General features: G+C 57.6%; 1 protein-coding gene across 1 annotated transcript; it reads right to left on the reverse strand.

Moving 5' to 3' along the window:
* Nucleotides 1-165: 165 nt before the first annotated feature.
* LOC116951924 (leptin receptor overlapping transcript-like 1) lies at nucleotides 166-15,205 on the reverse strand. Its single transcript, XM_032970787.2, has 4 exons — nucleotides 15,067-15,205; nucleotides 4,879-4,954; nucleotides 3,292-3,484; nucleotides 166-2,034 (listed from the first exon to the last, which is right to left on the reverse strand). Exons 1-4 carry the CDS (start codon nucleotides 15,080-15,082, stop codon nucleotides 1,918-1,920), a joined length of 402 nt encoding a protein of 133 aa, XP_032826678.1. The 5' UTR covers nucleotides 15,083-15,205; the 3' UTR covers nucleotides 166-1,917.
* Nucleotides 15,206-15,326: the final 121 nt, after the last annotated feature.

Below are 15,326 nucleotides of genomic sequence, written 5' to 3' on the forward strand. Positions count from 1 at the left end.
ACTAACTTTTGGACCCGGTAACTGATCCTTTAGACGGTTAACGGTTACCGGTTAGCGGTTACCGTTGAACCAGCCGCGCAGTTGACCCTCGGGGCTCCTGAGGCAGGGGCCGCGGTGTGGCGCGGTGCAAGACGGGCAGAAGAGAATCAAAACGGAGCCGTCCACTGTGGAGAAGAAGCGTGTTGTATTCTTCAAACGCAGCAGCAGCAGCAACAACCGAAAGAGTCCCACACGATGGACGGCGAGGGATCAGCGATACCGCGGTGGAGGAGGGGGGGGGCGGGAGACGCCACGTGGGCAGAAACGGAACTAAAGAAGGTCCCGGGCATCATGTTCGAAACGTCGAACATGATGCCTGCGGCAAAAAGGCGGAGCGAGCGACGCGAACCCCCGGGGGGGGGGGGGGGGGCACGGGTCGGCGGTGCGCGGCGCGAGACATCGCGCCCGGGTAGCAGTGGCGATGGGCGGGGTAGAGGTGGCTGCGGTGGGAGGGGGGGGGCGTTTAATTGTTTGTTTAATTGGTAGAGGGAAGGCAGAGGGGGGGGCAGACCCCCCCTCTCCCTCCCCCCCACCAGTTGGACCACGTGACTGCTCCTCCATACCGACCCAGGTGGGGCTGGGGGGAACACACGGAGGAAGGCATCGCTCAGGGCGAAGCCACGCACATTCCATGCAAATGCCAGCCCTGTGCGGCACCCATCCACGCGTAAAGGTTCCACCCCCCCCCCACCCCCGCCGTGTAGCCTGCACAGACTTCTGGGGGAAATTGCTGTGAGCAAGTGGCAACAGCACCGAGTGGCAATGTTTATACATCGCGCCAGGTATTCATTTGATGCCGAGTCGACCTAGGGGGGGGGAGGCTGTTACTGGTGTCAGCTGTGAGCGGGAATAGAACTCGGGTCGCCGGCTTGCGAGCGCAGCGCGCTTACAACTGCTCCACCGCTCCCCGACACAAACGAAGACGCACGCACACACACAGCAGCAGTAGCAGCCATGCGACACGTTCCCAGGATCCCACGGGCGCGGCGAGCGAATCACTGCGCGAACCCAGAGGCGCCGCGGCCAGCGAGTGCGACTGCACCGGGGTTCACGGATCTCGAGCGGTGGCCCGGGCGGCAGGCTGCTCAGAGAGGGGTGGGGGGTGGTCAATTTGACAGGGGGCAGAGGTCGTGGGGGGGGTGGCGCGGGACATCTCTTGGTTGCGTCACGGCGGACTGTGCCACGATTGTCGCTCGTTTTCCTCTCTCCCGCGTGTCCCCCCCCTCCCACCCCGCCAGCACTCCCCCCCCTCCCTGCCCACACGGAGCGCTGCGCTGCCGGAAAGCGAGTGGAGGAGGTGCCGGTGGTTGGGCCCGTCGCCTTTTCCCACCGGAGGCCAAAACGCACGCGGGTTCTCAGTCGGCGCTCGGGACGGGCCACTGACAACACGGCGCGCGAGCGTCCCACGTGAGAGCCCCGGCACAACACCGGCACGACACCGGCACGGGACCTCGGGACACAGCCAACCCCTCCCAGCCGGGCACAGAGGCCAATTCCGGGACGGGTGGCCGCACGACGCGGTGAATTGCAGTTGCTGTTGTTGCCGTTCATGCGTTCCGTTGAATCCTCTCATAGAAAATTTTCCTTTGGTTAGAGCTGATAATAACGAGATAAGGGTCTGATTCAGATGAGGGTCTGATTCAAATGATATCGGTCTTCAGAAGATTGCAGACATCTTCAGAAGAGCACGTTTTTATTACGTCGATGATGACCGCCTTCGGCCGATCAGAACCATCTTCAGGCGCCCCCTGCACGCCACGCGTGGTCGTGCAGAGCCGGAGATGCTGAAGATTGTCGGGCAGCCGTGGGCGACGCCGCCGCCAGGGCCTGGCGGGGCCACGGCCAGGCGGGATGAGGAGGGCGGTGGGTGGGGGGGGGTCACCAGGAGCTCCAGCCGGCGTCGTCGCCGCGGCCGAAGACGAGGAAGAAGGCGAGGATGGTGGAGAAGACAGCGGCGTCCGCCGCGAGGACGAGGGCGCACGCGCCCCACGCAATCTGCGGAGGGGGTCACGGGGTCGGAATTAGCAGACCGTGCGGGGGCGGGGTTGGGGGGGGGGTTGGGGAATGTTTTTTTTTTATTACAGCCGGACAGGTACGGATTTGTAAAATGCGAAAAGGTCGGGGAGATTTGTGAACATCGTTTAGCGAGCCGCTCGGCCGCTCGCCGGCTCGCGTGACCCACGTGACAACGCGTGACAACGCGTGACCCACGTGACAACGCGTGACCCACGTGACCCACGTGACAACGCGTGACAACGCGTGACCCACGTGACCCACGTGACAACGCGTGACCCACGTGACCCACGTGACAACGCGTGACCCACGTGACCCACGTGACAACGCGTGACCCACGTGATCCACGTGACCCACGTGACAACGCGTGACCCACGTGACCCACGTGACAACGCGTGACCCACGTGATCCACGTGACCCACGTGACAACGCGTGACCCACGTGACACACGACGCATGCGGCGAGGCATGCGTCGCCTCTCCTGGGAAAATAAGAAGAGACGCCGCTGCTGCTCCTGCCACTGCCTACTGCTGCCACTGTTGCTACTTCTGATACTGCTGCTACTTCTGATACTGCTGCTACTTCTGATACTGTTGCTACTTCTGATACTGCTGCTACTTCTGATACTGTTGCTGCTTCTGATACTGCTGCTACTTCTGATACTGTTGCTACTTATGATACTGCTGCTACTTCTGATACTGTTGCTACTTATGATACCGTTGCTACTTATGATACTGCTGCTACTTCTGATACTGCTGCTACTGCTGCCACTGTTGCTACTTCTGATGCTGCTGCTACTTCTGATACTGCTGCTACTTTTGCTGCCGCTGCTACTTCTGATACTGCTGCTACTGCTGCCACTGCTGCTACTTCTGATACTGTTGCTACTTCTGATAATGCTGCTACTTATGATACTGCTGCTACTTCTGATACTGTTGCTACTTATGATTCTGCTGCTACTGCTGCCACTGCTGCTAATTCTGATACTGTTGCTACTTCTGATAATGCTGCTACTTCTGACTCTGCTGCTACTTCTGACTCTGCTGCTACTTCTGACTGTGCTGCTACTTCTGATACTGCTGCTACTTCTGCTACTTTTGCTGCCGCTGCTACTTTCCTACTGCTGGCACCGCTGCTACTTCCGATACTGCCGATTCCGCTGCCACCTCTGACGCCACTGCCGCTGCTACTCCCGCCGCCGCTGCCTCTGATGCAGGCGTGTGGCGTGCGGCCAGTCACCGTGCCGACGTGCGCCAGCACAACGGGGAGGCCGAACGCCGACACCACGACCCCCGTGGTGAAGAAGAGCCCCAGCTCGGCGCCGAAGCCGCCGCCGCCGCCCGTGTCGGCGTCGCCGGACACGCGGCGAGCGGCGCAGCACGGCACGGGCGCCAGCGCGTAGAAGAGCAGCACGAACAGCGGCCAGTAGGAGCTGGGGAGGGGGGCAGAGGGGGGGAGGCAGAGGGGAAGGTGGGGAGGGAGGGGGCGGTCAGAGCCCGCGTCGTCTGGAATTGCGGCGTGCGGGTGGCGTCTGCGGCGGCGGAAATTCCACATTCGTGCGACGGGGTCCAGAGTTGGGGGAGCGCGCGGCCGCTGTGCGAAGGGTGTCGTGGGGGTCTGGGCACCCGCAGTGTGTTTGTGCGAGGCTCGGGGGAAAAAAAGTCAAGCTGGACTCTTTGGGTTTGGTCGGCGACTTTGATTTTATATTCTTGAACCGAAGAAATATGACGATGGTGATGAAGGCAAATGATGGCAGATGATGATGTCATATCACTGATGATAAGGCAGCTAATACTATCGCGATATTATCGATGATGGCTGTAATGGTGCTGACGACGACGATGATGATGGTGTTATGACACCACCGTAAATATCGCACACACCACGTGGGTTCCTCAATCTCCGCCCCCCACCCCCATTACTCTTGAGCTCCCCAAAGCGCCTGCAACCTCCGCCCACCAGATAAGACTGCGGGACGCCGAACCCCGGTCCAGAGTTTTCCTTGCGTCGAACCAAACGCTGCTGAACGTTCTCACTTGCAGCAGCTGCGCCACCCGGTGGTGACGACTGGAACTTCTCTCACTGCGCCACCCGGTGGTGACGGCTGGAACTTCTCTCACTGCGCCACCCGGCGGAACATCTCTGCCGCCGTCACAGCAACCGCCAAGTTAAATCTCTTTTGAGCTTCACCTGAAGCCCGCAACGTCCTTCGGACGTGACCGTCCCTCCGTCCCCACGTCTTTCCAGCCAGCCAGCAAAACTTGGTGCGGACCAATCAGTTTCAAGAACAATATATATTAGGAGAGCATGTTTTTTTTTGTGTGTGTGCATGTTCACCACAAGTACGTGTGGTTAATGCAGACAGGATTCCTTGAGCAAGGCTTCCGTTTGGTGTTTGAACATCTTAACACAACTGTTTTATTGCCAGAAAGGGCAAAAGCTATTGTTATATTTTGATACTGGCAATAAAGGTCCCATAATAATAAAAAAAGATGATGGCGTATTTGCGCGGGACACAAGGCTGGGGTGGAGGATGGGTGGGTGGTGGGTTGTGACATCACAAAAAACGCCGCGGGATGCGGGTGACGTGCTCACGCTGGCGTGACATCGTCCGGACTTCGGCGTGGCTCGGGCCCGGAAGCATCTCGGCTCGAAGGGACCCGCGGCCGAGATACAAGGCGACGGAATCGGCCGGTAGCATGGGAGGCGCCAGGGAGGACTCGAGACGTCGAGGGATTTTTTTTTATCCAGCGGTGGATAAGGTCATGGCTGCTGCTGCTGCTGCTGATGATGATGTGGGGAGGATGAGGAGGCGAGCGCACTCACTTGTACTGGGGAAGTCCGCAGGCCAGCATGAGGAACATGAGTCCGACGGCTCCTCCGAGGGATAACCCCAGCAACGCTGGAGGGGAGACACGGCCAGTGGCACGTGGACGTTCACAACGCGGCTCGTCAGCCCGTGGCGCGCCTCCGACCAGCCGCGGTCGGCTACGTGCGGCGCAAAAGAAGTTCAACGTGCACGCAAAAAAAACACAAGGATCGATCCGCCGTGTAGCCTCAACAGACTGTTGGGGCAACTGCTGTTTAGCGAGCAGCACCTATGAAGGCCGGCACGGCTCACGAGGGGGTGGGTGGCCAGCACCACGCCCGGCCGCCTTTGTCTCCCAGTGGTGATGTTTACACACTGCCCCAGGTACTCATTTGAGGCTGAGTCGACCTAGGGGAGGCCAAGGACCGACTCAAATAATCGCCACTGGTGTTGGCCGTGAGCGGGAATGGAACTCGGGTCGCCGGGATCGTGGTGCAGCGTAGCGCTATCCGCTACACCGCCGCTCCCCTACACACACGCGCACAGACAGTACAGCACATCCCGTGCACGAGCCCCGAGCGAACTGGGCCCCGCTAGGAGGCCGTGGTGCTCAGCACAGCCACGGGCGGACCCCCGCTACTCGATATGGATCCCACACGGCGGCAGCTGCAGCGGCGGCATTCGTTGCAACGCTACTGTGAAAAGTTGGTCATGAGACCCAGCGAGGCTGTCCTGGCTAAACAACAACGACAAAGACGACGAATGATTGACGTCGCGCTCGAGTCAGCATCGAGGCATTGCTGCTCCTCTCCTGTTTATGGCAACGCAGAGCCAGCGGTGGAAATTCCTCATTACTCTGACGGGGGGCGAGTAAAGTGGTAGGCATTTTATCGACACCCTCCTCCCCCCCCCCCGAAGGATTGATGATGGGCCGAGTCAACCCCCCCCCCAACCCCCAACGAGAATTTAAGTCAGCGGCTCGTGTTTACCGTGAATTTATTTTTGATCATCGCGGTTTATTAATGGGAGGTGAAGGGCGTCGTGTCACGGGGAGCGGGTCAACAAAAAGCTCGCGTCACCGTCTGTCAATGGCCTCGGGAGATTGCGAGGTGTGGCCCTCGGTAATTATTAAAATTTTTATTAAACACAACAACGGCCCCAAGGCGACCGCTGTGGGGGGTAAAAGTCCGCGGGGCCTCTGGGCCAGGGACGCACCGCGGCCTCAAGGGGGTCACCGTGTCCGCCAGGGAGAGCCACGCGGAGTCCCCACGGACCGATTTCAGGAAGGGGTCCTCCTCCTGCTGCTGCTGCTGCTGCTGCTGCTCCATGTGGGTGCTTGGGATCAGCTCGCGCGCAGGAGTGCGGCATCGCCGGATTGTGAAGCATGGCTACAGCGCGCGGAGGAGGCCTTCATCCAGCAGTGGATAGACCGTGTCTCACGACGACGACGATGATGATGATTCTAAACCATTCGATAAGGCTCGGGTGTGCCCCGTAGACGCGAACAGCTGCGGCACACCGGGCAGACGTGACGTGAGCCACTGACCAGCTTGGTGAAGTATGGTCAAAGTCCCTCCACGCCCCCACCCCACCCCCCCGGAACCTTTTAACCGACGCAGCTAAATCACCACCCCCCCCCCCCCAGTCAGGCCCACCCAGAGGTTCCTGGAGGCCCAGTGGGGCCAGGTGCCACGTGGACCCCCACCCCTTATTCAATAGCGAGACAAACCAGGCCTGTACGGGAACCCCCTTCTGTGTGAGGCTCGGGGCAAATCGCCGCTTCCGCCGGCCCCCCCACCACCTCCCCTCCGGGCTGCCCTGGCTGAGTGAGCGGCCTCTGTGTCCCCGCGAGAAGCCTCCCCGAGGAGTCGCGAGACCCGTTTTTATTTTTGCGGTGGAATATTTTAAACCCAATTTGGATTTTTTTTATTTTTTTATTTCACTAAATATTCGTAAAGAGGGAGCTTTCACCGCGATGAGAGTTTCCCTTGGGTCGTGGAAATTTTTAGTTTTTCCGTTGAAGTCGCAGGAAAAAAAAAACGAATTCCGCGCGGCGGACCCGGCGCGTGCCAGCGGAGATCTCCGCGTTCACCTGAATGAGAGTCCCAGTTCAGTCTAAAATTAGAACTCGCGCAGCAGAGCGGACGGAGAGGCGACAAAGACTGCCAAAGCCGAGAACCGATTCGCAGCCACAGCGGCTCGCGTCAGTGACGAGTGGCATCCAACGCAGTCCGTCACCGTAACCCCCCCCCCCACAAAGAGTGTGGTGAAGTATGGTCGACGCAACGCACGCGGCAGCTCCTGCGCTGGTGAACGGATCTCAAAGCCAGGGTTTGTGCCAAGTTACAAACGCGATTAGCAGGGAAAAAAAAACCAAGCAAATGTCCTGCTCATAGAGCATTCAGAAGCAGTGCTCATCTTCTTAAAGAGCATTCAGAAGCAGTGCTCATCTTCTTAAAGAGCATTCAGAAGCAGTGCTCATCTCCTTAAAGTCCACATTCCTATGACGGGTTCGAGTCGTTCCACAGGACAGCCACTGTTGGCGTCCCCCCAAAGTGGCATTCATTTTATCGACGCCGTATGGGTGATGATGATGATGATGGGCTGAGTCACGCCACAAATCAGGGATTGAACTTGGCAACATCGCGATACCGATGGCTCTACCGCTGAGACTCCCGGCCGGGCGTTCTGTGCAGGGTGCGGCATCGCTCATCGGTGGCCAGGTCGCGTATGGTGGGGTAAAGTGTGGGTAGCTCCCACCTCGACTTGACCAGCGTGGAAGTCGGCCACAATGACGGACTCGGCAAAAGGCAGAGATCCCGACTACGTATAGCCTGGGGTATTGCTCAAACGACTTCGCGTTACCTAAATGCATCTCGGTCATTCGCAGCCTTGCGGGGTGAATGTGACAAGAAAAATAAGTTGACAGCACGAGGTGGTGGTGGTGGTGGTGGCGGTGGCTACGCTGCACGAGGCCTGTGATCTATAGCTGTGGAGGCAGCCTCGAAGGTTGCTGGATCACCGTACAGATGTTGCGACACTCCCGTGTCATGGGGGTAATCGTGGAGGAGCCGTACCCTGGCTCTCCGAGAAAAAAGCAAAAAAATGTGGACTCCGCCTGTTCCATCTGCAAGGGATAGCGTGTTTCCCCCTCGCACGCGTGTGGTTTTTTTCTTCCGGGTGCTCCGGTTTCCTCCCCACGTGCAGACGTCCATGAATTGGCCCGTCAACGCGCTGATGTACAGAGAGGATCGCAGGCAGAGGGCGTGGCCAATTGTTGTTGCCGGCTCGTCACGTGGCAGCTGCTGCTGTATCTCCGCGCCTCTCAGTCGCCCCCTCTCACCGAGAGTGAAGCGGACAAATGCGTCTAGCCTTGCTACGCGCGCACACACACGTGTTGTACACACACACACACGTGTTGTACACACACACACAGACGTGTTGTACACACACACGTCTTGTACACACACACACGCGTGTTGTACACACACACGTGTTGTACACACACAGACGTGTTGTACACACACACGTGTTGTACACACACACAGAGACACGTGTTGTACACACACACACAGACGTGTTGTACACACACACGTCTTGTACACACACACAGTGTTGTACACACACACGTGTTGTACACACACACAGAGACACGTGTTGTACACACACACACAGACGTGTTGTACACACACACACAGACGTGTTGTACACACACGTGTTGTACACACACAGACGTGTTGTACACACACACGTCTTGTACACACACACAGTGTTGTACACACACACGTGTTGTACACACACACAGAGACACGTGTTGTACACACACACACAGACGTGTTGTACACACACACACACACGTGTTGTACACACACACGTGTTGTACACACACGCGTGCGCGTGTTATACACAGATACACGCGTGTTGTACACAGACACACGCGTGTTGTACACACACACACGCGCACACACATGTTGTACACACACGTGTTGTACACACACACGCGTGTTGTACACACACACGTGTCGTACACACACACACAGACGTGTTGTACACACACACGTGTTGTACACACACACGCGCGTGTTGTACAAACACACGCGCGCGTGTTGTACACACACACGCGCGTGTTGTACACACACACATGCGCGTGTTGTACACAGACACACGTGTCGCACACACACACACACATGTTGAACACAGACACACGTGTTGTACACACACACACGTGTTGCACACACACACGTGTGTTGTACACACACATACAGACACGTGTTGTACACACACACACAGACGTGTTGTACACACACACGTCTTGTACACACACACACACGCGTGTTGTACACACACACGTGTTGTACACACACAGACGTGTTATACACACACACGTGTTGTACACACACACACGCGTGCGCCTGTGTTATACACAGACACACGCGTGTTGTACACACACACACGCGCACACATATGTTGTACACACACACACACACACGTGTTGTACACACACGTGTTGTACACACACACGCGTGTTGTACACACACACAGAGGCACGTGTTGTACACACACACACAGACGTGTTGTACACACACACGTCTTGTACACACACACAGACGCGTGTTGTACACACACACGTGTTGTACACACACAGACGTGTTATATACACACACACACACACGTGTTGTACACACACACACGCGTGCGCGTGTTATACACAGACACGCGTGTTGTACACACACACACGCGCACACACATGTTGTACACACATGTGCTGTACACACACACACACACACGTGTTGTACACACACACGCGTGTTGTACACACACGTGTTGTACACACACACACACATATGTTGTACACACACGTGTTGTACACACACACACACACGTGTTGTACACACACGCGCACACACATGTTGTACACACACACACGTGTTGTACACACACACGCGTGTTGTACACACACGCGCACACACATGTTGTACACACACACGTGTTGTACACACACACGCGCGTGTGTGTGTGTACACACACACATGCGCGTGTTGTACACAGACACACGTGTCCTACACACACACACACATGTTGAACACAGACACACGTGTTGCACACACACACACGTGTTGTACTAACACACACGTGTTGTACACACACATGTGTTGTACACACACACACGTGTTGTACTAACACACAGACGTGTTGTACACACACACGTGTTGTACACACACACACGTGTTGTACACACACACACACGTGTTGCACACACACATGCGCGTGTTGTACACAGACACACGTGTCGTACACACACACACACATGTTGAACACACACACACACACGTGTTGCACACACACGCGCGTGTTGTACACACACACACGCGCGTGTTGTACACACACACACGCGCGTGTTGTACACACACACACGCGCGTGTTGTACACACACACACGCGCGTGTTGTACACACACACACGCGCGTGTTGCACACACACACGCGCGTGTTGTACACACACACACGCGCGTGTTGTACACACACACACGCGCGTGTTGTACACACACACACGCGCGTGTTGTACACACACACACGCGCGTGTTGTACACACACACACGCGCGTGTTGTACACACACACACGCGCGTGTTGTACACACACACACGCGCGTGTTGTACACACACACACGCGCGTGTTGTACACACACACACGCGCGTGTTGTACACACACACACGCGCGTGTTGTACACACACACACGCGCGTGTTGCACACACACACACGCGCGTGTTGTACACACACACACGCGCGTGTTGCACACACACACACGCGCGTGTTGTACACACACACACACGCGCGTGTTGTACACACACACACACGCGTGTTGTACACACACACGTCTTGTACACACACACACAGACGTGTTGTACACACACACACAGGTGTTGCACACACACACGCGTGTTGTACAAACACACGCGCGCACATTCTTTGCACGCACGCGGCCTGCCCGCAATTGCGGAACCACCAATCGCTGATGACGTGTGGGGGGTTTGTTGTAAGTTGTCGTAGGAAATGGGGGGGGGGGGGTTGGCAGGGGGGGTCGAGAGAAGGGGGTACAAAGGGGACCTTGTGAGGAGCCGTCACCACCCAGGGTCACGTCACCCAAACGCCTAGACCGAGGACAAAGTGCCCCCTTGTTTAGCTTCGGGGGTTACCCCCCTCCCCCCACTGCTCTGCCCCCCCCCCAAGGGGGTCTTCAAGGCCGCCCATTATGTTGCGCGGGCTCTGAGTCCCCTTCTCGCTTCTCAATCAACTGGGGGTCTCTCGGGGGAGAGGAGAGTTTGGTGGGGGGGGCGGTCTCAAAGGGTCTCTAGGGGGTCTCGACGCGTGAAAGATGCGTCTGGCCGGGGTCTCCCGTGCCACCACCACCACGCTCGCACGCCACTGGGCACCGGGGCGGGCGAGACGCGACGGGAGGCCCCTCCGCAAGGGGTCTCGCGTCGGACACAATGCGGGCGATTCTTCCCATCAAGGCCACGGCTGTGCGGCTGCGATGCAGGTAACGGGGGCGGGCGGAGATCGCGAGAATGCAACAATCGCCCCGCCCCCCTTCACCGCCCCGCCCACCTCCACCGCTCCCCCATCCAAAGCCCCGCCTCTACCGCCCCCCCAAACGCAGCCCCCCCCCCAAACGCAGCCCCCCCCCTCCACCACCCCCCCCCCCCATGCAGCCCCCAGTGGCCAGGCAGCGTTGTCCAGGGTAGGTTGCCGGTGGTGTCGACAAGCACGTGGGGGGCTCCAGCGACACGTGGGGGGGCTCCAGTGACACGTGGGGGGGGGGGCTCCAGCGTCACGTGGGGGGCTCCAGCGACACGTGGGGGGGCTCCAGCGACACGTGGGGGGCTCCAGCGACACGTGGGGGGGCTCCAGCGACACGTGGGGGGCTCCAGCGTCACGTGGGGGGCTCCAGCGTCACGTGAGGGGGCTCCAATGCAAACGACGTTTCTCAGCTGCGCTCTTTTGTATGATCCACTGCAGGTCTCCTCCCGTGTCTCTGTGCCCTTGAACAATGCGCATCGAGGCCGCCTCTCTATCCGAGCCAATTCCGCCGCTCCGTCTCCCCCGCTAGACGTCCTCTCGCGTCGGGGGGGGGGGGCTGCCTGTCCTGCCCCCCCCCCTTAGACTGATGTTCTCTGATATACAGTATACGTTCTTATACCTGTAATCCACGGGCGGGGGGATATCTATATATAATGAGTTATTTAAAACATAATTCCCGCTTGTTTCCCGTTTCTTTGTTTCATCAAGCCTCGTAAAGACAAACAAGCGAGCAGGGTGTTCGCGAAATGACGACGATGGCGATGACCGTGTCGCGTGACTCTGTGTGCTGGGCACGGGTTCGCGTTTTGCGTTTCGGCGAAACGAATTCTGCAGCGATGGTCATCACGGGGGCAATCGATGCGAATCGATCCCACCGACGCTTCCCAATCCGCACGCGCGGCGACATCCGATTATCGACTACGTGGGTAGATCCGCGCACTGGACGAAGGCGTCCTCCTGCCCCGTCGAAGCGGTCGTCGTTTCTCTCTCGCGGCTCTGCGGTGGAGCAATCCGCGTGGAACCCGAGCCCGTATATCCCCCCCCCCCCCGCGCTCCCCGTTCCTTGGCTGCCACTCCGCGATTATTCTCGACCATCGTACCCGCTGTGCCGGCTCACCGGTTACAATTACATCATTGACGTGTGTTACAAATCCACGTGGCCGACTCACTCATCACCGTTGCGGGTCACAGCAAAGGGGCCGTCCATAAATGACGCCACGCGATTTTTGACGATTTTTGACCCCCCCAACCCCCCCCCCCATCGTCACACGGCGTCACAAAAAATTAGACCCCCCTTAAATATGACCTCACAAAGCTCTGCCCCCCCCCCCAAAAAAAACTATATTTCCATTTTGAAAATAAAATCGCTTTAAACTATTATCATTGTAGTGCGTATTTAACGTGGCGCTGCACTCTGATGTTGTAGGAGAAAACATTAAAAAGTATTGTCTATATTTATTTAAAGTTGCGCATTTTGATGTGACGTCACATTTCTCAAACACCCCCCCCCCCCCTCGTCACAAATGTCTGACCCCCCCCTCCCTAGGTGCGTGACGTCATTTATGGACGGCCCCAAAGACATAAAGATCCCCACCCGTGTAGCCTTCACAGACTGTTGGGGCAAGTGCTGTTAGCGAGCACCAATGAAGGGCAGAACTGTGGCACGCGAGGGGGTGGCTGGCCAGCACCACGCCCGGTCACCTTTGTCTCCCCAGTGGCGATGTTTACACACCGCGCCGGTTCAGATAATCGTCACTGGTGTTGGCCGTGAGCGGGAATCGAACTTGGGTCGACGGGTTCGTAGCGCAGCGCGTTAACCGCTACACCATAACTACAAAGACAAAGATCCCCCGTGTAGGCCTAACACATCGTTGGGGCAAGCGCTGTTCATCGAGCACATATGGAGGCCGGCACGGCACACGAGGAGGTGGGTGGGACAGCACCATTCTCACCAACACACCCACTCACCCAATAACTCACCCACCCACCCACTCACCCAATAACTCACCCACTCACCCAATAACTCACCCAATGACTCACCCAATAACTCACCCAATAACTCACCCACCCACTCACCCAATAACTCACCCACCCACTCACCCAATAACTCACCCACCCACCCACTCACCTAATAACTCACCCACCCACCCACTCACCCACTCACACAATAACTCACCAACCCACTCACGGATTCACCTAATAACTCACCCACCCAATAACTCACCCACCCAATAACTCACCCACCCACTCACCCAATAACTCACCCACCCACTCACCCGCTCACCCACTCACCCAATAACTCACCCACCCACTCACCTAATAACTCACCCACCCACTCACCCACTCACCCAATAACTCACCCACCCAGGCACCCAATAACTCTCCCACCCACTCACCCAATAACTCCCCCACCCACTCACAATATAACTCACCCACTCACCCAATAACTCACCCACCCACTCACCACACCGCACGTCACCCCTCCTCCTCCCATCATCATCGTCTCATCGACCAAAGTTCTTCGAACCACGCAACTCAATTCCCAACTTTGATCAGCGCCGTCTGTTGATGGTCACTTGGCGCATTGGCGCCTTGTGCTGAGCAAGCCGTGCCCTATATATAAGGGGTGCTCCAAAATAAATGTTAACACTTACATGGGACTATAGTTTTTAATGGTAAAAGAACGGATGGTACTACACTGTAACATGATAACAAATGTCATGTTAATAGCTTCAAAAAATTAAAGAGTCTCCCACTCGTTCGCCATCGTTGTCAACGCATTGCCTGGAATCTCCAAGTGGTGTCCAGAGCCCGGAGGCAGCAGCACATGTAACGTGGTGTTGTTGCAAATTCTCAGAAGTGTTAACATTGTTTTGGGAAGCACCCTTTAACACAGACGGCATTCACACAGGCGAACGTAGGGCGGTCAAAACTTTAGGGGGGGGGGGGAAATAACCCCCCTCGATAAGCGATACAAAACGAACGGGCAGAGGGAGGCTATCAAAACCTCGCTCTGTTACTCCAAATCGCGGTGCTGACTCCGAACATCTTGCCCGAAGCGCCACACCCCGAGAGAAGGAGGGGGGGGGTGAAACGCCATCATCGTCATCAGCCATGATCAATACACTGCTGGACGAATGCCTCCCCAAGCCGCATGCCGCCTCTCACTACCCACACACACACAGAGATAGTTCATCGCTCCATCTCCCACCGGTTGAGCTTTTCTCTCGCAGCGGACGAGAGAAAAAGAAAACCCCGCTACGGGCGATCAGCTGTTCCCAGCTGTCAAAACCCACGCCGACCGTGACCAAAAACCCCTTTGTCGACTTGCCACAGCGCGGTGGTTCGCCCCTGCGATCGTCGCGTGATCCGTCAACCCTACCCACAGCGATGTGTGGATAGCGCCCCCCCCCCATCCCTCTCCTTCTGCAGCCCCCCAAAACATCGTCGTCGTCTCTTCTCTCCGTGAGACACAAACGCCCCCCACTCGCTCGCCCCCCCCCCGCGCCCCCCCCCCGCGCCCCCCCCGCGCGCGCGGCCCCTCGCGCTCAGCCCACCCCCCCGCGCCCCCCCCTCCGCCCCCCCTAACTCTCCTCGGCATCCCCCCCCCCCAACACCGACAAATACCTTTGACTCCGGCCATGGTGGTGCTGCAGGGCTCGAGTCGAGAGCGAGGAGCGCTCGCTGGGGGCGTCGTGACGCACGTCCGGGAGGAGACGGAGCGGTGAGAGTGTTGGGGGGGGGAGTAAGAGCGGTGCGCTGTTGCCACCTTCCACCACCACCATCACCACCCCTGCCGCTGCCGCCGCAACAAAACGCGGACGAGTTTTGTGTTTGTTAAATCGGCCCGCGTCCTCTCAAAGTCGTGCAGTTCGCTGCGCGACAAC

This window comes from Petromyzon marinus, chromosome 44, assembly GCF_048934315.1.
Source record: "Petromyzon marinus isolate PM22_M1 ecotype Great Lakes invasive population chromosome 44, UKy_Petmar_22M1.pri1.0, whole genome shotgun sequence".
NCBI lineage: Eukaryota > Metazoa > Chordata > Hyperoartia > Petromyzontiformes > Petromyzontidae > Petromyzon > Petromyzon marinus.

Bases quoted from the DNA above. Each gene is read 5' to 3' on its own strand.
- LOC116951924 (XM_032970787.2), bottom strand. The intron at 3,485-4,878 runs GTGAGTGCGCTC...CCCCCTCCCCAG, and splicing joins TGCGGACTTCCCCAGTACAA to CTCCTACTGGCCGCTGTTCG. The intron at 2,035-3,291 runs GTGACTGGCCGC...CCCCCTCCGCAG, and splicing joins TGCTGGCGCACGTCGGCACG to ATTGCGTGGGGCGCGTGCGC.